Source organism: Malania oleifera, chromosome 10, assembly GCF_029873635.1.
Source record: "Malania oleifera isolate guangnan ecotype guangnan chromosome 10, ASM2987363v1, whole genome shotgun sequence".
Classification (NCBI taxonomy): domain Eukaryota; kingdom Viridiplantae; phylum Streptophyta; class Magnoliopsida; order Santalales; family Ximeniaceae; genus Malania; species Malania oleifera.
Genome location: NC_080426.1, coordinates 4061177 through 4085283, shown reverse-complemented (window position 1 = coordinate 4085283; position 24107 = coordinate 4061177). Strand labels below are relative to the sequence as shown.

Genomic DNA, 24107 nt, shown 5'->3' with positions numbered 1-24107 from the left:
CTCTAAAGATATCTAACTTCCAAACCAGGCCTTAGGGGGAAAAAAAAAATTGTATCAAAATATTGTTTTGAAAAGGTGTTGAATTTTTCATTATATTGTTAGTCAATCACTAATGAATCAAGCTTGTTGCTACTGTATTATAGTTCTTTGTAACACCGTTATAGGACATTTCGTGGGAGTTGTTTATAGTCTTGAGGCTTAGTTAGAGGAGAAGTTAAGAGCAAATTGCGCTTTTGAGGGTTGGAGAAGGATTTGGGTCTTAACATTTAATACAAGAGAAAAAGTTAAAAATGTTGATAACCAAAAAATATGAAAAATCTAAAGAATGATATGTAAAATAAAAATTTTGGTCATCGATTTATTATATTTGTTGTTTTCTTTCTCACTTTCCTCAATAACCAAACATGAAAAGGTGGATCTCTTTATATTTTGCTTTCCTTTAATCTAGTGATTGCCAAATTCCAAACTATGCCATGGGGGAAAATGAAAAAAAAAAAGGCATTTATCAAAATATTTTTTTGAAAAGGTGTCGTTTTTTCATTATAGTCAATCACCTATGAATAAGGCTTGTTGCTAGTTGCTGCTGTATTTTAGTTCTTTTTAATGCCATTATAGTATGTTGTACAGGAGTTGATTATATTGTTGAGGCTTAGGCAGAGGAGAAGTTGTAAATCGTGCTTTTGAGGGCTGGAGAAGGATTTGAGTCTTAATATTTAATGTAAGATAAAAAAGTAAAAAAATGTCGTGAGCCTTCTTCTTAAGTAGCTTTGTGATGTTGGACAGCAACAGAAGCTTAGAAACAGAGAGTTAATTATGGGTGAGAATTAGAAAGAAGAAGAGAAGAAGAGGAGAATTAAGAAGAAAGAGGAAGGAGGAAGAGAGAAGAAGGGGTAAGTAGAGGGGCTGCTGTGCAGGACAGAACATAAGAACAGAGAGAGGTAGAAAGAGAATTAGAGACAGAACAGGGAAGGAAGAATAAGAAGGATGGAGAGAGAGAGAGTGAGAGAGAGAGAGAGAGAGAGAGAGAGAGACTGAATAGGAAATCTGGATTCAAATCTGATAACTGATCGTGTCAACACGTTACAAAAAAATTATTTATACATCTAACATTATGACTAAAACAATTATTTACAAAACAATTCCAACTAAAACAAGAATGTACAAAATTACCCCAAAGTACTTAAAATACACTAAATAACCCTAAACTAATTAAAATTTTAAAATATCTTGAATATTTTCCAAACTAAAATAAAAATCCTAGCTACAATATAAACATCCAAAGTTGTTGATTGATTGTCCCAAACTAAAATAAAAATCTTAGCTACAATATAAATTTCCAAATTTATTGCATCCTTGCCCCATAAGCTAGTAGAAGATTATTTATCCCATAAGGCCTTAGGGAACATCCCACGCACAGGGTGTGGGGTTTGGGAAGGAGGAAGGGCTACTATTGTGTATCTAGCTCTAATAAGCTTTTTGATGAACCAATTGTTTTCCTCTTTGTTTCTTTTTTTGTTGTGGTGACATCCCAATTGAAGTTTGAAATTGTTTAGGACTCTTGGTGATAACATAATTATATGGTTAACTAATTTATTAAACATAATTATAAGAGCTAAGAATGTTAGATGAATGGAGGAAAACTGCTTTAAGATCTATCTAAAAAATAATGGAGATATTGAAAATTGTAGTGACCATTGTGGAATTAAACTTATGAGTCACACAATGACACTTTAAGAAACAGTAATTGAACAAAAACTAAGGTTAGAGACGAGGGTTTCAGAGAATTAGTTCGGTACTATGCTCTGGAGATGAACTATAGAAGCTATATTTTTCTTAAGAAGGTTAATGGAAAAGTTAAGAGAAAAGAAGAGGGACACATACATGGTTTTGTTTGACCTAGAGAAAGCCTATGAAGGTACCTAGGGAAATTGGTGGGTTCTAGTAAAAACAAAAGAGAGTATGTAGTATGTTTATAGATGTCATTAAGGATAGATTAATAACTACTGTTTGGACCATAGTTTCAAAAATTAGTCTGTAATGGCTGCTATGGCTGTTGCATAATAGTATCAATGGCTTCTGAGACTATTATAGGGCAATATGTTGGAGGTCCTCAAATTCAAGACTGTAATGGTCCCTAAAATGGATTGTTACGGGCCGTTTCAGTGTCAAACTGGCTGCGAATGACTAAAAAAAGGTTTTTTAGTTTTTTTTTTTTTGGGCATGCTTCCTCCCTTTTCCCTTTATTGAAGCTTAGTAACTCAATTTTAAGTTGATTTATTTTAGCTAGTAATTTTTTTTTATTAAAATAAAATAATTTTTTGGGTTTATTTTCCTTGACAGTTAGTATGCATTTTTTTAATGACTACTGTTCAAATATACCTAACTTTTTCTCTCATTAAATTACATATGTTCGTATTCTAAGTTCTTTAAATTTTTTGGTGTTTTTCTTAAGCCTAATTTGGAGCCAAAAATATGTTATACTGCTATGCATTTTTGTTCTTGTTTAATATATGAACATTCTATATTCTATTTTTTGGATAAAAAAAATTCCATTAAAGGCTAAATAAGTACCAAAGATGGCATTCTATATTTTGTATTTCTTTATATTTAGGGCAAACGACATTGACCTCCCTTGAGGTTTGATAAAAAGACACTTACCTCCCTTGAGGTTTTAAAATTACAGGGACCTCCCTGAGGTTTCAAGAATTCCAAGGACCGCCCTTGAGGTTTGCCAAAAAGACACAAATCTCCCCTTGTATTTTGCAAAAAGACAAGTCTTTTGAGGGGAGATTTGTGTCTTTTTGCTAAACCTTAGGAGAGGTCTGGGTCATTTTTGAAACCTTAGGGGAGGTCTTTGTCTTTTTGCTGAACCCCTAGGGAGGTGAGTGTCTTTTACCCTTATATCTATGATTTCTTTGTTTAAACTTCACTTATAATCAATAAAGTAGTGAAAATTAGCGATTGCATTCTTCTTCTTGTCAATAGCAACTAAAACTATATGTTATATTGAAATTGATTAAAATTTACTAGAAATCATTTAGTGCATTAATATATAGGATTCTGAGATCAAAGCATGTGAATCTATATGTTTTAAGAAGTTTGCTAATGCAAAAAATGACTTCATGAATGCAGTATACGTTACCCATAACATCTGCAGTGACTGCAGCTGTTTCTAGGCTGTTTTGTTTCTAGGCATTTTTACTTCTATTCTTCATTCTTTTTTTATTTCTGAATTTTGAGGATCTCTTGGCCTCCCTAGCTTTTTAATGTTCTCTATTCTCATTGTTAATATGTTTCTTTTGCCATAAAAAAAATAAAAAATAAAACGATCTGCAATGAGAGCAACAATTACATCACGACCATTATCGCTAGGCAGACTGTTACTGTTATTTAAAATCATGGTTCGGACTGTGGCGGAGAGGCTAGATATTCCTAATTGCAATAGGTGTGCATCAAGATTCTGTTTTGATTCCTTATCTTTTTGTGTTAGTGATGGATGAACTTACTAGGAATATCCCAAAATGAGGTCCATGGTGTATCTCATTTCGGCTGATATTGCTTTGATTGATGAAATTAGAGGTGGAGTAGAATCTAAGATAGAATTATGGGAGAAAGTTTTAAAATCTAGATGTTTTAAGATGAGTAGAAATAAAAAGGAATATATGAGATGTAATTTTAGTCATGATAGGATGAATATTTGAGAAAAGATTAAAAACTTGATGGTCAAGAAATTAGTAGCACTAATAGATTTTGATAGCTTGGATGTATTATGCAAGGAGAAATTGAATATGTAATACATAAAGTTAACGTAGGTTGTGTAAAATAAAGAAGTGCTTCGGCCATGTTATGTGATTGTAAAATACCCTTAAATTAGAAAGAAAATTTCTTTAGGACAACCAGCTATGTTATATGGAATAGAATATAGAGCAACTAAGAATAGTGTATCCCAAAATTAAAAGTTACCTTCATGAGAATGTTAGGGTGGATGAATGGTGCAACTCTAAAAGATAAATTTAGGAATCAGGAATGAATATATTTTTGGTATGTTAGGTGGTTCAAATGGTTTGGGAATGTGCAACATAGGCCAACTAAAGCACGTGAGGGACTGAGCTAGGTTAGTGGTAGTAGGTGGGGGAACAACCTAGAAAAAATCATAGTACAATCAAACAATAATAAATAAAGAGATAGAGTAGAAGAAACGAAACCAAGATTTATAATGGTTCGGTCAACCTTACCTCCACCCATTCCCCAAAGCTCATTTGTGTATAGCACTGTTGAATAAATCAAATGCATGTACACAACACACAGGATTCACAGTCCCTTTTCGTACAATCAATTGGCACTCGGCTCATCAATGTGAGAACCAACTTCACCCCAATCCACCAGGGTTTCAACTTATCAAACTCAAAGAGCAACTCTCTTTAATACAAAAAAGTTTACAGCACTTTTTCTCTTTGACAAAGGATGTGCAATCAATAATCAGACTGTGAGCACTCAGCCAGTTCTCAATAGCTTGCCCACTACCTAGTTATCTTTGACGAACATATCATTCTCTGCAAAGATATACTCTCTTTCCCCTTTTTCACAATAAGCTTGCATATCTCTCATTGATTATCTTAAAAATCAATGTACTTACTATCCTTCAAAAACTAGTAGCTTTTGAGCATGTCTTGTAAGAGATTAGGGCTACACAAGTTGTGGTGCTGGAAGGGCTTGAATCTGAGTTTGAATTTGCTCCATAAATTTTGTTCATGCAATCCGAAAACAAGGAAAGATAGTAGATAAGTAATAAAGGTGATTATTTGGATATAGAATATTGAATACATCCTTTCTAGTTTGAAAGAGAGAATATATGTAGAGAAAAATTTATTTATATCTTGTAGATATGCAAAATGTGAAGTTGATATGATTTCCAAAGAAGATAATGCAACAAGGGAAAAAAAAATCTTATCTTGAAATATCTTCTATTTGAAATTCAAATAGCTTTCCATTGGAACTTATCTCAAACATGGAAATTAGACTATAACTGAAATGAGCAGTGAGTCAATATTTGAGATGCATATTTGAACAAGTTGGAACAAGATATCTTCAACTCACAAAGATGAGTGTGGCTACCTTGAGCATGCTCAAGACTGTAACCAATCAATCCCAAAACACATGCACAAAATTGCATATTTACATGCAAGGCAATAATATCTTTCCTAAACTTTTTCGTGGCAATTCTCAACATAAACAAGCTTCACTAATAATCATCCTGAACGATCTGAAATCAATAATCAAGTTATACAAACTTAACAAATCATTGTCTTGTCAATATCCAAATTATCATGTAATTCAAATAATGTTCTATTGTCATCAACACCCTTTGTGAGGTCAACATGTAATGTAATGATATATTAAGCGATTTATGAGAAATCCTGAGGGTATAAGCGCTTTATGAGAAATCAGGAGGGTGGTTGACTGGTTGCCACCCCTCCTTGGATCTTCCAATGATGTTGCGTATTAGTGCCATGATTATGTACACCAGCTTTGAAAATGTTCAAATAAATTACGTAGTTCTTTATCATGTTTTGATGCCATGAGAACTTAGGACATGCTTTTCTTGTATTCCTTGTTTGTTCTTGGGACAGCTTAAGCTTTTACATGAATTGGTGGCTTAACATGGTATCAGAGCCATGGTTACCCTTTATTGTTGCCCATGTTGTGTGGTTAAAAAATTATCAGTTGTTTGTCTCTCCGGTTGCAATCAGATTACATGCGTGGGGGAGTGTTAAAGCTTGAAATACATTGTTGGCCCACAGCCCAACAGCCTAAGCTTTTAGGTAAAGTAGTGATCTAAAATTGTATTACAGAGATGGTTGCTAGGAGGTATCAGTTTCTATTCTGGTTGCCTATGTGGATTGTTAATTTGTTAGTAATTATCTTATTCTAGTAATGGATGCTATTTGTTGCATGTTTATCTTTTTTCACATGCAATCAAGCTGCACTTGTCATGAAATTTTGTGGCTTGATGAAATTATTGGCCCACAACCTAATAGCTTAAGCATTTAAGTGAATTGATCATTTAACACTAATAATCTTTTTATTCACTCATTCTTCCACAACTCTTTAAGTATTCTGTTATTTCAGGAGCATATCTGTTTTATATATTGATATTTTGAATATACTTTCACGAGTTATATTCTTGTTTAGACATTATATTTTATGTTAATTTTCTGTTAGGTTCCTTGTGGTACGGAAAGGGAACAAAAGCCTCCAAAATGTCCCAAGCCATGTTGTATTATGCCTTTATGCAGACATGGATCAAATGCTAAGGTATCAACTTATTTTTGCTCATTGGTCCCCTATGTGATTTCTTTTATGTTTAATTTTTTCCTCAAATGGGGCACCATGATGGTGTTCTTGACTTTCAAGTCCTCCAATATATGTGAAAATGCACAAATTAGATATATAAATGTATAATTATTGTCTGCATTGGGAAGGACACTCAGATTACTAACGGGCTTCCGAGACATACTTATGGAACCTAGGAAAAAAAATATGTATATATATATATATATATATATATTTATGTATTTAGTTCTTATGGAAGCATGAATTTGTAAGACATATTCCATTTTTTTATGAAGAATTTTCTCATATGTGATTTGTGTGCATCTCTCTGTAGCCGCATAGATGCCATTATGGAGCATGCCCACCATGTCGGCTTCTTTGCGACGAAGAATTCCCTTGTGGGCACAACTGCAAATTGAGGTCTGTTATAATTTCCCTGCACAGATGTTATTACTCATTTTACTATTTTTTGATTTTACATTTTATGTTCAGATGTCATGGCCCAAAGCCGCCTCCTAATCCTGAATTTACATTGAAACCAAAGAAAAAGAAGTCAAATGTTCAGATTCAATCTATTCCTGGTTTGCCATGCCCTTCTTGCCCAGAACTTGTTTGGAGGTCATGCGTTGGCCAACACATTGGAGCAGAGAGGATGGTTGGTTTTAGCTATCTTCTAATCAATATGCAAGCAATTCAACATGTTTACTTTGTTTACTTGATTATGAGAAAGTCAATGTGATATTCAACATTTTATTGTGTTTACTTGATTGTCTGTAAGGTGTTGTGTATCAGTTTGCTCTCTTAGTATTCCCATTTCCCCATTTTCTTGCTTTTTTTTTTCAGATGTTTTGTTCTGATATATCAGAATTTTCGTGTGAAAATTTATGTGGAGTCCCTCTTTCTTGTGGAAATCATTATTGTACTGAAACTTGCCATGCCCTGAAAGACCTGTCTTCAACATCAGTTCAGCATAAAAGAGGCAAGTCCTGTGAAGAGTGTCATCTTCCTTGTCAAAAGGTACTTCATTTGCTTTTGCCCCACAACTCCCACTCAACTGAATTTATTGTTGAGACTTCTGTTAGTGTGCTCTCTATCTTCTAGTATTTACTTTCTTCAACTCGTGTTGCATTGTAAAGTTTTTGAAATGTTTGGATGGGCTGTAAAACTTTTGTTTGTCTTCTTACAGGAAAGGAGACCTACTTGTCCACATCCATGCCCCCTGCCATGTCATCCTGAAGAATGTCCCCCTTGCAAAGTTCTTGTAAAACGATCATGTCACTGTGGTGCCATGGTCCACGTTTTTGAGTGCATGTATTACAACTGCTTGTCTGACAAGGAGCAAATGACTGTCCGTTCATGTGGTGGACCCTGCCATAGGTAATTCATTGATTTTTGCTCCTATTTGGTTACATTGGAAGCTATCCTTGTCTTTTACATTTTTTTTCCTTTGTTAAGGGATAAAAAACTTAAAGAAGGGCCTGGAGGCAAAAAAACATGCTGGGTAATCGCTAGCAAATTTATGTCATTGACATAGTAGATCTTTTGCCACTTAAATTCTTTTTTATTTTTTGGTTAGATAAGATGTGCTGAAAACTTCTTGTAGACCAACATGTTGCATATGGACCATATTTTTATGCATAATTTAGCTTGAAGGTTGATTAAGTATTAGGTTGACAGTTGTTGACTATATCTCATGTAAACCATACATGGAATGCCATGTTTTCATGCAACCTATGGTACAAACAAAAGTTTGTAGTAATTAAGAGCATAAAAATTGATTGGTATAATTGTATTACGTCAACATTTATTGTTCTCATTCTATTTTAGACACTGCAAAATAGTTGTTATGACGTCTAGTACTTTTTCGGGTGAACACTTATTATCAGCACTAACTAAATTTAACACTTTTTCAATTTTCTTTTGATAATGAAAGAAATTGTATTCGATCGAGAAAGAGAAGTTACAATGAAAGGGGACAAGAAATATGCCCCGAAAAAATAAAAAAGAAAATACAATTTAACACTTTTGCAAAAAGTACTTTTTCAATAAGTGGTTCCAAATGTTCCCTTGAAAGAGGATCTGCAGCGAGATTATCTGGCTTTGTTATTTTGATTGTAATGGGGTTTTTAAAGTCCTTGAACATCTTGATTTATATCTTAATTGCAGTTGTTGGTATGAATTTGAAATGGCTTTATACACTGCAGTATTGTTTTTCCGTGATGTAACTTCAGCATTGTATTATGGATATGCAGAAAGTTACCCAATTGCACACACTTATGCCCTGAGATATGTCATCCTGGTCAATGCCCGTCACCTGACAAGTGCAGTAAAAAGGTAATGAATTCAATGTTTTTTAAAACTGCTTGCTTTCATTCAAAATGTGTATACTTTATTTATTTTTAAAGTTTTGTTTGAATTGCACAAACCTATGTGATGTTGGACAGATGTTAGAATATATATATATATAATTGTGAGAATTAGAAGAAGAAGAAGAAGAAGAAGAAGAGAAGCAGCAGCAGCAGGAGGAATACAGAACAGAACTGAACAAGGGTGAGAGACAGAATTAGGAGAGAGATAAGAGAAGGAAGAAGGAGAAGAGAGGAGGAGGAAGAAGAAGAATAGCAGAACCCGTGGGAGAGAGAGAGAGAGAGACAGAGAGGGAAACTGCCATCTGATTCAAAAACAATAACTGTACAATAACTTGCATGTCCAGCACTTATACCACTAATACAAATAACACATATTTACATATAGGACCCAACTAAACACATAACTACAAATACTAAAATCCCTAAAAATACAAAGAAGTCTTTCCTAAACCTTCTTAAACCTACGCCTAAAATACATGTGCCGAATGGGTGGCCTAGGGGGTACAGGTGGTCCTCCATCATTCTCCCCCGGCTGAGAGGAACTCTGCTCCACAGTGTGAGACTGCAAATATGACTCCAGCAAGTCAGGAGCGCTGTCACAAACATCATCCTCGGCAAGCCATGTAGCATCTGACTCGGGCCGACCTCTCCACTGAACCAAGTAGTGATGAAAACCACCATGAGGAGATGTCACAAACTCATCATCCGAAATAGACTCCTTTGTTTCCTGTGGTTGAGAAATAGAGAGAGGCTGAGGAGCGGCTGAACCTGCATGGGCATCAAATGGCAAACCAAGAGGCCCAAAGTGTGTCGGTAAGGTGTCAAATCCTCTACATTAAAAACTGGACTAATGGTCATATGAGTAGGTAAATCAAGTAAATATGCATTAGGTCCAAGTTTCTTAAGGATGAGGAAAGGGCCAATGGCACGAGCATGGAGTTTTTAAATGAATTTCTAGGGTAGTGCTCAAGTTTATGCGAGCCATGACACTATCACCTGCATTAAAGTCTCTAGCTCTACGATGTATATCTGCAGCAAGATTCTAATCCATATTACTCATAGCAAGTTTTCACCTAACCTCAGCATGCAGCTCATGAATGTGATGGACAAAAGACTCAGCAGGCTCAGAAATACAGGCATCCGGTGGCAAAGGAACAACATCAATGGGTGCACAGGGTTTGTAACCAAATACACACTCAAAAGGACTCTTACTTGTGGACCTATTCATGGAATTATTATAAACAAACTCAACAGTAGGCAGCACCAAATCCCAACTGCCCTATTTTTCTCCCACAACACACCTAAGTAGGTCACCAAGACTAAGATTGATAACCTCAGTCTGACCATCAGTATGAGGATGGCATGCAGAAGAAAACAACAAGTGAGTTCCACACATTTTCCGAAGTGTCTTCCAAAAGTAGCTGGAGAACCTGATATCCCTATCAGACACTATGGAGGTTGGCAGCCCATGCAATTTGACGACCTCTCTAAAGAACAATTTAGTTACATGAGATGCATCGGAAGTCTTATTACATGCGATGAAATGTTTCATCTTGGAGAATCTATCAACAACAAAAAATATGGAATCATGTCCCCGGGCTGTTTTGGGGAGTCCAAGAACAAAATCCATACTTATGTCTCTCCAAGGCATGTGTGGCAATGGTAGAGGGGTATAAAGGCCAATGTTGTGTCTCTTCGCTTTGGCTAATTGACATGCGCGGCATTGAGACACTATCCTAGCAACATCCCTCTTTAAGGAAGGCCAATAAAACCTATCATCAACTAAGGCAATGGTTTTATCCCTCCCTAGGTGACCTTCTAACCCCCCGGCATGCAATTCCCAAACTAAAAGATCTCTAAGGAAGTACGGGGAATGCATAACCTAGTACCTTTAAATAGGTATCCCTCTCGGATGATGAAATCTACAAAATCCCTATGGGTGCCCTCGCTCACCTCTTAAAAGATAATCCCAAAATTAGGGCAAGTGGAGTACTCATCCTTTAGATGATCAAATCCAATGACCTTAGCTTTCAAGATATGGAGAATAACTGCTAACCTACTAAGGCCATCAATGACTTTATTCTCAACACCGGAATGATGCTTAAGAACAAAAGTGTTCTCATTAAGGAACTCCACCTAACTAGCATGCTTCGCACTCAACTTCTTCTGCGAACCCAAATATCGCAAAACAAGGTGGTCAGAGAAGAGTACAAACTCTTGGGGTAACAAGTAGTATCTCCAATGTTGGAGAGATCTCACTTATAACATAAAACTCTTTATCATATGTGTTATATCTCTGTTTGGCATCTGAGAATTTTTCATTGAAAAATGCTATAAGATGTCTCTTTTGACTCAAGACCCCACCTATACCTATCCCAAAGGCATCACGAGCCACCTCAATATCTCTATTGAAGTCCGGATGCCTAAGTACAGGTGCTTCGGTCATTTTCTGTTTTACCTCTCTAAAAGCTCTAGTTGTTGATTGGGTCCAATGAAACTCTCCTTCTTGAAACATTTAGTGATAGGAGCCATGATGGTGCCAAAATGCCCTATGAATCGCCTATAGAAAGTAGCCAAGCGATGAAAACTACAAACCTCAGTAATAGTCCGAGGCTTAGGCCACTCTCTAATGGCTCCAACCTTTTTTTGGATTAGTGGCTATTCCTTGTGTAGAAATCACAAAACCAAGAAAGAGCACACTAGATTGTAGAAAGTTGCACTTCTAGAGGTTAGCAAACAACTTTGCTTCCCTCAAGGTGGCATAGACCTCATGAAGATGTATCAAATGCTCCTCCCTATATTTACTATAGACCAGTATATCATCAAATTAGACCACTAGGAACTTTCCAATGAATGGCTGTAGAATATGTGTCATAACCCTCATGAAAGTGCTAGGTGCATTAGAAAGTCCAAATGGCATGACCAACCACTCAAATAAACAGTCTTGGGTCTTAAAGGCCGTTTTCCACTCATCTCCCGGTCTAATTCTAATTTGGTGATACCCACTACGCAGGTCAATCTTGGATTACCAACTAGAGCCAGCTAGCATGTCAAGCACATCCTCAAGTCTAGGGATAGGGAACCTATATACTTGATGGTGATTTTGTTGATAACTTTACTATCCACACACACTCTCCAAGATCCATCCTTTTTTTGGAGTTAGGAGAGCTGGTACAGCACTTGGACTAAGGCTATGTCTCACAAAGCCCTTGTCAAGGAGTTCTCCTGCTTGCCTATTTAGTTCATTACGCTCTTTAGGGTTCATCCTATAATGTGGCAATTTAGGTAGTTGTGAACCTAGAATGAGATCTATGACATGCTGAATGTCTTGCATAGGTGGTAGCTCACTAGGTAATTCACTAGGCACAACATTAGGGAGCTTAGCTAGCAACTCTCCTACCTCAGGTGGGCACTCACATAAAGACTCTTGCTTCTAAGAAGGAACCTCTCGAGTGAGGACAGCTAAAATGCACCTATTTTCTAAGCTCTCTCGCTTAAAAGTCCTACGATTAAGCAAGTGAACATTTCTTTGAATTGTGGCTTAACGGACTATCTTGTTCCTTAACTTAGGATCTTTAGGGGTGGGCTTGGTAGGGGTCAAAATGATGTTCTTATCTTTGTGCCTAAACACATAGGGGTTTTCCCTACCATTATTAGTGACATCATGATCAAATAACCACGGTCGCCCTAGCAGGACATGGGCCACATCCATCGGGAGTACATCACGATAGACCCTATCCTTATAATCTCCCATTTGGATGGGTACAAGACACCTTTCGGTAATGGGTAGATTTGTCCTATTTACCCAATTCACCTTAAAAGGCTGAGCGCGTGGCTCTCCTTTAAGGTTTAATCTTCCTAGAGCAGCCTTGGAGATCACATCCATGTTACTACCCCCATTAATAACAAGCTTACATGTCTTCTCTTCACAAAGAATGAAAGTGTGGAAAATAGTGGTCCGTTTCCACTTCTCACTATCCACGGTAGTGGATAAGACACACCTAACCACACTAAAATGGTGGTCATCCTCCTTAAAATCATCTACAAGCTCCCCCTCATCTCCCGAGTACTCAACAACATCTGCAACCTGATCCTTACAATTGGGCAAATCATCAATCTCATGCTCTAAAGCTAGAGCTTGTTGGGGCCAACAGGCAGCAATATGATCTCTAGCATGGCAACAGTGACAATGCATAGATGAACTACTAGCTTGAGGAATATTGGGTCCACTAGAGCGAACAACATGATGTGACTTGTATTTGCTTTGTAGAACTCTCTTTAGGGGTAGATTGAGGGATGGTAGGCCTAGGGTGAGGAAAGGATTTGGATTGACGCGACTCATTCACCTGGGATGAAGGCTTACGAGAGCTCGAGGTACCTTTCTATAACAAGTGCTATTTGATAGGCTGCCTCTACGGACTATGGAGAGAACAACTCAACCTCTCAGCTGATATCCTCCTTAAGACCATTCACAAACCTTGCTACAGTGTGATGTGTGATCTCAACAGCATCACTCCTAAGCATCAGTTCCTCAAATCGATCAATGTAGCTAGCTATAGTAGTGGTTTGTTTATGGTTCAAGAGCCCATTGAACAGCTGGCTCCTAAAGGAAGGAGGGATGTATTTTTCTTTCAATCTTTGTCTCATCACTTCCCATTGGGTAATAGGAGGTTCACCTAACCGTTCTAGGGTTTATTGTATAGTTTGCCAATACTTCTTTGCCGGCCCTACCAGTTTCATCTTGGAAAGCCGAACTTTATCTTCACCCCGTATATGGTGCCAATTAAAGAAGTCCTCCATCTCTGATACCTAGTCTAAAAGGAGCTTGGGTCAAGTTTCCCATCATAAGCATGCACATCTACCTTGACCTTTTTTGTAGCATCTCCATAGTCTTCCCTACTCTGCCTAGGGGAATGCAGAGTATGCCTGTGGTTAGGTTGGTACCCTGCATCATTAAACTCCTCAAGGTTACCTTACTCAAACCTAGACCCTAGATTAACTTGAGGCTGGGAGGGGGGGGGGGGGGGGGGGTGAACGGGCCTACCGGTCTGTTTTGGAGCCTGACTTATGTTGTTAGGTAATAGAGGAATCCCAGGAATAGGAAGGATACCCTAGGCTGACCCTACTGAATATGGGGAGTTGTTAGGGTGCCTGACAGATGGCCCTATGTCTTCCAAAATAGGGCGTTTACCTAACATCCTCAAGACTTGGTCAAACTGTTGCTTGAGGTGCTCAAACTTTTGGTCCATAGACTCCTGAAGAGTGTCTAAGCGGGTAGACAAGTACTGGGTGTCAGTGGGTGCAAGTTCGTTGGGGTCAATGATTTTGTTGGTGACCATGATTAATGCAATATGCTACAATTATGCTGATGAGGAGGACTAAACTTGACTATGAATGATATAAATCCTAAATTATTACAATGCACAAACATAAAGCTGTAGAACATAATGCATATGAATGGATATGGTCACACACAACATGGCAACATGGGTTTAGTATGTATGGATTTTAACAATGATGCAATGATGAGTTAGCTGGGGGAACTTGAGTTTGCCATCAAATTCCAATGTTAGACCAACAATTTCTCAAGTCCCTACTCCCCGATTCTCAGGAATATAGCCATCAAATGGTAGTTGGAACTCGCTCTGAATGCTGACGATGCTTCAAAAGTCTGAAATTTTCCCAGGCAGCCTAATTTTAGGCTGTATGTGATCTTAGGAATGCAAACCAAGCTTAATAACTCAATTTCTTCTCTGACAGCTTCATGATCTTAGGAAACCAGTCAAATTCTCGAAGCAGTATCTCACAAGTCTGGGAAAAACAAGGGAACTCCAGCAACTTCCCCATGCACGTGGCTGGCGCATGAGCCGCTGGCGATGGACCTCCGGCAATTGGGTTCCAGCTGGTGGTGGATCAGGGGTTAAGGATTCCAGTGATGTTGGAGGTGTAGCAAAAAAAATGCAGGGAATAGGGGATTTAGAAGGGCTGCTGGTTGGGGTACTTTCAGGTGGCGCATGCTGCATGGGGGCCACTCCCTTGTCGGTTGGGGATGAAATTGTAGGGGAAAGGGTTTTGGGGGTGTCGATTGTGGTAAGGAAGGTTTCATGGTTTGGTTGGTGGGAAAGGGTGTTCGAGTTTTAGGGACGCGACTGGTACAGTGTTTAAATTTCTGGGAATTCAGACTTCGAATGGCTGTGTGGTGATTGTAGTGTGCTCTGATACCAATTTGATGTAGGACAGATGTTAGAATTGTGAGAATTAGAAGAAGAAGAAGAAGAAGAAGAAGAAGAAGAAGAAGAGAAGCAGCAGCAGCAGCTGCAGGAATACAGAACAGAACAGAACAGGGGTGAGAGACAGAATTAGAAGAGTGATAAGAGAAGGAAGAAGGAGAAGAGAGGAGGAGGAGGAGGAAGAAGAAGAATAGCAGAACCTGCGGGAGAGAGAGAGATAAAGAGGGAAACTACAATCTGATTCAAAACAATAACTTGCATGTCCAGCACTTATACCAGTAATACAACTAACACATATTTACAAATAGGACCCAACCAAATACATAATTACAAATACTAAAATCCCTATAAATACAAAGAAGTCTTTCCTAAACCTACGCCTAAAATACGTGTGCTGAATGGGCGGCCTAGGGGGGTACAGGTTGCCCTCCATCACTATGTTGTTGTCCCATTGATGCTAAAAGCCAGTAATCCCTATATATCTTTTCTCCCTTTTTAGAGTTCTCCGTGAGAGGTATGCAAGAGGATAAGGAATGTTATTTTTTAGGAGGCAAAATGCCACTGCACTGTTACACAATTAAATAGAGGGTTTCTAACAGTTGTTGGTAAGCTTCTCAAACTGGGATGTGATCTCATGAAAACGTAAATATTTTAAAGTGAAATGAGAAGTTCCTCTGGGAATCAGTCTGGATTTTTATTTCTTAAATATTATTGCACAAATCATACGGTTTCAACTAACTAATCTACTCTTAATTTGCCATGCCATCTCTCCATCCTAGGTTACTGTTCGTTGTGGATGCCAAACCTTGAAAAAAGAGTGGGTGTGTCAAGATGTTCAAATGGCCTGCCGCAATGCTGGTTCTGATCCCAAAGATATATCTAAAAATCACTTTGGACTTGGACTGCTTCCTTGCAATTCCAATTGCAAGAGTAAAGTTAAAACTGTTGATTCAGAGTTACAATTCCGTAAATCTAAAGTTCTGGAGGTAATTTTTTTTTTTGTGAGAGCTATTATTTTTCCAATATCTTTGGCATCATTATATTTTTCCAGCATTTGATACTATATGATTTAAATGCAAGGGGTATTGCAATCTCTCTGTTTTACACCCCACCCTTTAAGCAATACAAGATAACAGTGTTTTGTAGTCTGTGGACAGAAGGCTGTAACATTTTTAGCAGCATCTTAACCAAAACAACTTACAAATAGCATTACGCAGCTGTAATTTGCCAGATATAGGGACTATTTGTTACTAATTCTATTTTTTTTATCAAAAAAGAAGAACTTTTATTAGCTGCGCATCAAAGGGATGCCACCCTGTGGCACAAGAAGTTATATACTTTGTAGAGTGTCATATACATCAAAAATTACATTATGGTCATTTATAATTTGCCCACTATGCCAGCTGGAAACATCAGCAATCTACTGCTCTTTGCAAATCTAAAGTGGAGTAACTGAAAACTTTGAAGGCTCTCTTATTTCTTTCTTTCCAAGCACACCAAAAGATGCCAAGAGGAATGAGGTTCAAAGCCTTGCTTCTCCTTGGTGGCTCTAATGCCTTTCAAAATCCAAATCTCCCCTCCAATGGAATTTGCAGCAACCCACTGATATGCTCTCAAGTATAGAGCCATTTCTCAGATTTCTTGTCCAAGGGCAGTGGAGAAGGATGTGGTTGTCTGCATCAGCCATACAAAGAAAACATCTGTTGGTTACTGTTAGTGGTCTCTTCTGTAGATTGTCTTAAAATTTTTCCATGTGTAGACTCCCAAAAAAAAAAAAAAGGACTTTTGAAGGGGCTGCTGTCTTCCAAATATGAATCCAAGGGGATTTGTTGAAATTTACTATCGGAGAGAGCTTTTTGTAGAAATATCTAACAGTGAATACACCATTTCTGTCCAAAGCCCATATTGGTCCATTGGTGATGTTTTGGTTTCGGAAATAGTAGAGATTGCTGTAGATGTCAGACTCTCAGAGAGTGCACAAGTTCCCAATCTGCCACATTCCTAGTAAAAGGAATATTCCAGAAAATCCCTTGATATGAGATTTGGAGATGATGATTGATGAGGGCATCTCATCACAAGCCAAATGTAGATGGTAGGAAAGGTCACTTTAAGGTTGCTGTTGTCATTCCAAACATCATGCCCAAGCTAAATGTTGGCCCAATTCCCCACTTGAAATCTCACATAGTGGAAAAAATCATCCCACCCTTTCCTAATAAATTTCCAAACCCCGACTCCATAGAGTCGTCTACAAGTATGTGTTGCCCATTTGTTATGCTCGAGCCCATGTTTAGAAGCTATGGTTTCCCACCAAAAGTGGTCTTCTCCTTCATGAATGCCCACAACCATTTCCCAAGGAGGGATTTATTAAAAATGTGGCGGGATTTCAGCCCCAAACCTCTTGAACATATGGGTTGTTTACCACTCCCCATCTAACAAGGTGGTATTTAAACTCCTTTCCCAAGCTTCCCCAAAGAAAATCTTCTCTGAATTCCCTCCTATCACCTACCAATTGAAGTCGATAAGGGTAGGAGGGATGTGAAATAGATTGGAAGATTCATCAGAGTGCTCCTGATAAGGGTGAGTTTGCCACCTTTTGATGAGAATTTTTTTTTTCTAGCTTGCGAACCTCGTTTTGAACTTCTTGATATTAGGGTCCCAAACCCCTTTGTCTTTGAATTTGGATCCAAGCACATAATCCCCATCTTACAACCCCGAGGACCAGCTTGGAAGGTATCCCCTATATTCTCTCCATTCGGAGTGAGCTCACTTTTTCCAAGGTTCACTTTTACGCCTCAGACGACCTCAAACTCTAGCAAAATGCCTTGGAGGTTAAGGATATAAAGGGGATCATCTTTGCAAGAAATTATAGTATCATCTACAAGAAGGAGTTGAGAAATTTTTGTAAGCCTTCCATTTTTGCCCACCTTGCGGTCTCTAAAATCCCTCCTTTAGTAGCTTTCAACAACATAAGGCTTAGCACGTCCATCACCAAAATGAATAGTAATTGGGATTGGGGATCTCCTTGTCTTAAGCCTCTCAAGGAGCCAAAGAAAATGAATGGACAACCATTTATGAGCACTGAGAAGCTTGGAGTTTTGATGCAATGAGCAATCCAACTGCACCAAAACTCCCTAAAGTCTATATTCCTGAGAAGATAAAGAAGGAAATTTCAATTGACATGATCAAATGCTTTCTCCATATCCACTTTGCACAGTTTTCCCTTTTTTCCCTCCTTTAGGTAGGCATCTAGCACCTCATTGGCGATAAGGACAGCATCCATAATTTGTCTTCCAACCATGAAGTATGTTGATACTAACTGTTAATAGTTATTTAGTCTTTTAGCATTATTATTATTATTATTATTATTATTATTATTATTATTATTATTATTATTATTATCATGTGTTAGAGTTTTGTTAGTAATAAGTGTGAATTAGTAAGGGTATTATGGTCATTCCTATTGTACTTACATATATTATAAATAGAGAGAGAGACCTATCATTGAGTTTAGGTCTTCCATTTTACCAAATTACTCAACATGGTATCAGAGCGTGATCCAAACTAAACCCAAATCTCCTCAGCCGTCGCAGGGAAACACTCTCCCGTGGCTGTGCTTCCTAGATTCACCTCCATCCCATATTATTTCACAAAATCAACCATACACCCATAAATAGAACCCCCCCCCCCCTCCCGTCCTTTGACAACTCACCCCACAAAACCCCATCGCCGTAGGAGCCCCCACTTGCCAGCCAAATGCCGGCAGGGCTGACCCAACGCGCCGGCGCATGAGTGAATTCCCTGCCGCCTTTTTTTTCCTTTGCCATGCTCTGATTCCTTCTCTAGACTGTATTATCAAGCTGTTAGATCAGTTTTTTTGGCTCAAAAATTCAACCTTTTCCGACTATGCGCTTGCGGCATTCCATTAATGTTTGTTCAAGGCTTGTGAAGGCTCCTTTGTGACTTTTTTGGAGCCATGGCATCATTCACATGTTCAGTTGTGAGGCTGTGGCAGTGCTATATCCATCGGTGAGTTGTTCACCTTGTCTGTGGCAGTGCGGCACCCAAGGATTCGTGAAGCTGTTTATCAATTGTTAATGAGTTTATTGGGACTGAAACAGTTGGATTTGCTGTTTTTTTTGATTCACTATTCTAATTCCTTCCAGATACCAAATTATAAAGCTGTTGGGCATGTGTTTTTTGCTCCAAGACCCAATCTTTGTTGTGACAATGCACTAATGGTAATTCGTTAGTTGTTGTCGGTGTTAGTAACAGTCATTGGTGACCTTCTTGGGGCAGTGGCAGAGCTCATAAGCTGTGTTTTTTTTTTTGGGTGCAAGGCTGTGGCAGTGTTGCTTTCTTGGGGCTGCATCTGAGGTTGTTGGTCATTTGTTCATGTTAGTTTTGGTGGTTCACCTCTCCAATTTTTCCAGTGCTGAGTGTTGCTTTCTTGGGGCTACGTGTGAGTTTCTTGGTGCTACGGCAGCTTTGTACTGATTTATCCATGGCTTGTTCATGGTAAGTCACCTTGTTTGTGGTTGTTCCAATTGTTTCAGCAATTAATATTATGACCTTTGGTATGAGTTTGTGAATGTTGGGATGGCATTTGCAAATCCCAAAAGTATGATTCCTTCATTAGTCACTTGTTTGAGTGAATCGTGTACTGTGACTATATCAGAGGAGGAGTATTCCAGGTTTCTTCTATAGTATCAATTGTCTCAACAAGCATCTTATCACATTGCTTCTTTTGACCAGAAAGGTAATCCCACAGTTTGCATGTCATCTGGTATCCTTCCTACTAGTCTTTGGATTATTGATTCTGCTGCCAATGATCATATAACAAGTGCAACCAACTTCTTTTCTGATCTCCAATATCCTAATAATCTCCCTAAAGTTACCCCTGCTGATGGGTCCACTATTATTGTTAAACAGATAGGAATAGTAAATCCTACTCCTTCTATCTCTCTTTCTTATGCTTTATACATTCCTAAATCTTCTTTCGCTCTTATGTTAGTTAGTAAGCTTACAAAGTCACGAAATTGTTCTATCACATTCCTTTCCTGATTATGTGGTTATTCAAGATCTGAAGATGGGAAAGACAACTGGCACCGGATGCGAGGCTTGTGGACTTAACTATTTTGAGCCGCCTTCTCCACCCATTGTTTGCATAGTCGTAGCTACACCACTTCAAATCCATTGTCGTCTTGGTCATTCGTCCTTGGACAAGTTGAAGCAGGTTAAATAGCTAGTTCTTACATTGAGTTATGTGTCTAATCTTGAGTGTGAGTCCTGTTAGTTGAGCAAGCATCATCGTGTTCCCTTTACTCCTCGGGTCGACAAATGGGTGGTTAGTCCTTTCATGCTTGTCCATTATGATATTTGGGGTCCTAGTCGTGTGACATCAAAGTTGGGGTTTCGATACTTTGTTACATTTGTTGATAACTACTCTAGGATGACTTGGTTATATTTAATGAAAGATTGTTCCGAGTTGTTTGATATCTTTTGTGCTTTCTGTTCCCAAATAAAGACTCAATTTGACATGTCAGTTAGGATACTTCGTAATGATAATGCTAAGGAGTACTTCAGTACCCAATTCAGTACTTATATGACTAACTCTGGTATGATCCATCAGTCCTTTTGTGCCCACACTCCATAACAAGATGGAGTTGCAAAACAAAAAAAACAGACATATTCTTGAAGTCACTCGTATCCTATTGTATCAAATGAATGTTACCAAAGTCTTTTGAAGTGATGTTGTGCTCACAGCTTGCTTCCTCATCGATAAAATGTCATCCTCTATCCTTGGTGGTAAAATTCCATATTCAGTTATCTTTCCTAAGGCTCTTTTGTTCTCCCTTCCTCCTCGTATATTTGGTTGTATGTCCTTCGTCCATCAATTATCTCCAAGATTGGATAAGTTGGATCCTTTTGCTATCAAATGTATTTTTTTGGGCTATTGCTATACTTAAAAGGGATATTAATGTTATAGTCCTATTTTACATCAATTCTTTATCTCTGATGATGGTACCTTTTTTGAGTCTACACCATACTACTCTAATTCCTTGAGTTCTGTTGACCTTGATGAGTCCCTTCCTCTACCTTGCCTTCCAGATCCAAACCTAGTATTTATGCCTAATCCTCCTACATATTCAACCAGTTTGAGTCCTTCTCATCACTCGAATCACCCCAATTTACGGGCATACACATGACGACTCAAAGGGGAAGTGAAGTTCCCTCATCGGATGATCTTATTTCTCTCGATGTTGATCCTCCAATAGTTGTTCAAAAAGGTAAGTGCACTTGTTCCAAACATCTGATCTCTAATTTTGTTTGTTATGATTTCTTATCACCCTCTTATTGTTGTTTTGTTAGTACTTTGTCTTCTGTTGCTCTTCCAAGATCTATTTTTGAAGACCTATCCCATTCTGTGTGGAGGATGACAATGGTTGAAGAGATGAGTGCACTACATGATAATGATACTAGGGATATGGTACCTCGTCCTCCTGATAAGTTTGTGGTTGGTTGTCGCTGGGTGTATAATGTAAAAGTCAATCTTGATGGTTTTGTGGCTCATCTGAAAGCTTGCCTTGTTGCTAAGGGGTATACTTGGGTGTATGGTTTGAATGATTCAGACACATCCTCCCCGGTTGCTAAACTTGCCTTAGTACATTTGTTCATTTCTTTAGCCATCACTTGTCATTGGCCTCTACATTAGTTAGATGTGAAGAATGCTTTCCTACGTGATGATCTTTATGAGGAGGTATATATATGGAGCAACCCCTTGGCTTTGTTGCTCAAGGGAGTCAGGCTTAGTATGTCGGCTCAAGAAGTCATTGTGTGGATTAAAAAAATCTCCAAGAGCATGGTTTGACCATTTTAATGCTGTAGTATTTGAGTTTGGCCTTCATCAGTGTGTAGTAGACCGCTCTGTATTTTATCGTCATACTTCATCAGGCTGCTTATAGTATAAGTGGATGACATTGTGAAAACTAGTGATGATGATCGTGGCACCCATGACCTAAAGCTTTTTCTATAGAGTAAGTTTCAGACCAAAGACTTGGGACCATTAAAGTACTTCTTGGGTATAGAAGTATCGAGATCTCGTACGGGTATTGTCTTGTCACAGAGGAAGTTTGTTCTTGATCTTTTAGATGGGACGGGGTTGTTGGGATCCAAACCTATTGATACACCCATGGATCCCAATAGTACCTTAATGCTAGATATGGGTGATTTTTTGCCTAACCCAGGTCGGTGTTGGAAATTTGTTGGAAACTGTTGTGAGTCAGTTTCTCGATTTCCCGAGAACTAGTCACTTGGATGCGGTAATTCACATTTTGAGATATCTCAAAGGTGCACTAGGGAGAGGTCTCTAATATCAAGATCAGGGCCACACTAATATTCAGGGATATATAGATGCAAATTTGGCTGGATCACCATCCGGTCAAAGATCCACAACCGGGTATTGTATCATTGTCGGTGGTAATTTGGTGTCTTGGAAAAGTAAGAAACAAACTATGGTTGCCACGTCGAGTGCCGAGTCAAAGTATAGTGCTATGGCGCACATTAAATGTGAACTTGTTTGGCTGAAGAACATGTTGAAAGAACTAGGTTTTCCAAATTCTAAACCTATGGAGTTGATGTGTGATAATCGAGTTGCTATTCATATTGCCTCCAACCCTGTCTTTCATGAGTGGACAAAACACATTGAAGTTGATTGCCACTTTCTTTAAGAGAAACTTGTACAGAAGCTCATTACGACTACTCATGTGAAGTCTGAGTTTTAGCTTGCGGATTTGTTCACTAAAGCCTTGGGAGGTGCTCGTGTGAAATTCATTTGTAACAAGCTAGGAGCATATGATATATATGCTCCAGCTTTAAGGGGAGTGTTAATGGTAGTATTAGTATTAGTAGTAGTAGTAGTAGTAGAGTTTTGTTAGTAATAAGTGTGAGTTAGTAAGGGTATTATGGTCATTCCTATTGTACTTACATATATTATAAATAGAGGGAAAGACCTATCATTGAGTTTAGGTCTTCCATTTTACCCAATTACTCAACACTAACCAATAACTTCCGATATTTCTTTTTGATCCTCTTGGCTAGGACTTTGGAAATGATTTTATAAATGCTTCCCATCAAACCAATAGGGTGGAAATCCTTGTTGTTAACAACCCCAACTTTCTTTTGAACAAGAGTGACAAAGATTGTATTGATTCATTTGGATCAAGTGCTTTGTTTCCATTGCAATTTTTAGTGGCTTGGAGGATTTTTGCTTCATCAAAGGGTCTCTCTAGCCTCCCCGTGGTGGAGGGAGTTAGAGATTTGAAATTGATTCGATCCACTATTAGTCTCCAAATCTTAGGTTCATAACAAAGGTCTTTATAAAAATCTCAAATGCCCTTTTTATAATCCTCTTCCTTGGTCAAGGTGTTTATCCCAATTTTAATGTTGGATATGGTGTTGCATCTATGATGAACATTTGCTATCTGGTGAAAAGTATATTCTAATCCACCTACCTTAAGCCATAAAGCTCTGGATTTCTTCCTCCAAGATATTTATTCAAGGTTAATAACCTCGCTCAATTCCTTCTTGAGCAATACTATTTTGCCCCTTTTTCATCATCAAGGCCAATTACCTATCGCTCATCAAGTTTCAATACCATTGAGGATAACAGTCTTCTTTGCTTGTACATTTCCAAAGTTGTTTCTATTCCATATTTTTAGCTTTACTCCCCAAATTTGTCATGCTTTAACCATATAATTCTCGAAGCAAGAGGGGGTTGGACTTGGCCCTATAGTATTAAAAATTGGTACGTAACGGCCATTATGGATGCTACGTAATGGTACCAACGGCTTCTGAGACCATTACGGGGTGATATCTTGGGGCTGCCAATTAAAAATTGTGGCCTTTGAGGTACCGTAACAGCCATTACATTGCCGTACTAGCTATGAATGACTAAAACAAGTTTTTTAGTCCCTTTCTGTTTTTTGTTTTTTTTGTTTTTTTCATTTTCCCCTCTGTTTTCCCTTTATTGAAGCTTAGAAACTCAATTTTAAGCTGTTTTATTTAGTTGGTGATTTTTTTATTATCCAAAAAAAAAAAAAAATCATTTTTTGGGTTTATTTTCCTTGACATTTAATATGCATTTTTTCATTAACTACCATTAAAATAAACCCAATGT

At 38.1% G+C, this 24107-nt stretch overlaps 1 protein-coding gene across 1 annotated transcript in view; it reads left to right on the top strand.

The window, feature by feature from the left end:
- LOC131165697 (NF-X1-type zinc finger protein NFXL2) overlaps positions 1-24107 on the top strand; it is a 33923-nt gene that overhangs the window by 3745 nt on the left and 6071 nt on the right. Inside the window, exons 5-11 of the mRNA XM_058123701.1 lie at positions 6223-6315; positions 6668-6753; positions 6826-6988; positions 7177-7350; positions 7520-7710; positions 8586-8667; positions 15712-15918. Of these exons, the coding sequence (XP_057979684.1) occupies positions 6223-6315; positions 6668-6753; positions 6826-6988; positions 7177-7350; positions 7520-7710; positions 8586-8667; positions 15712-15918 (996 nt within the window). The remainder of the gene's footprint in view (positions 1-6222; positions 6316-6667; positions 6754-6825; positions 6989-7176; positions 7351-7519; positions 7711-8585; positions 8668-15711; positions 15919-24107) is intronic.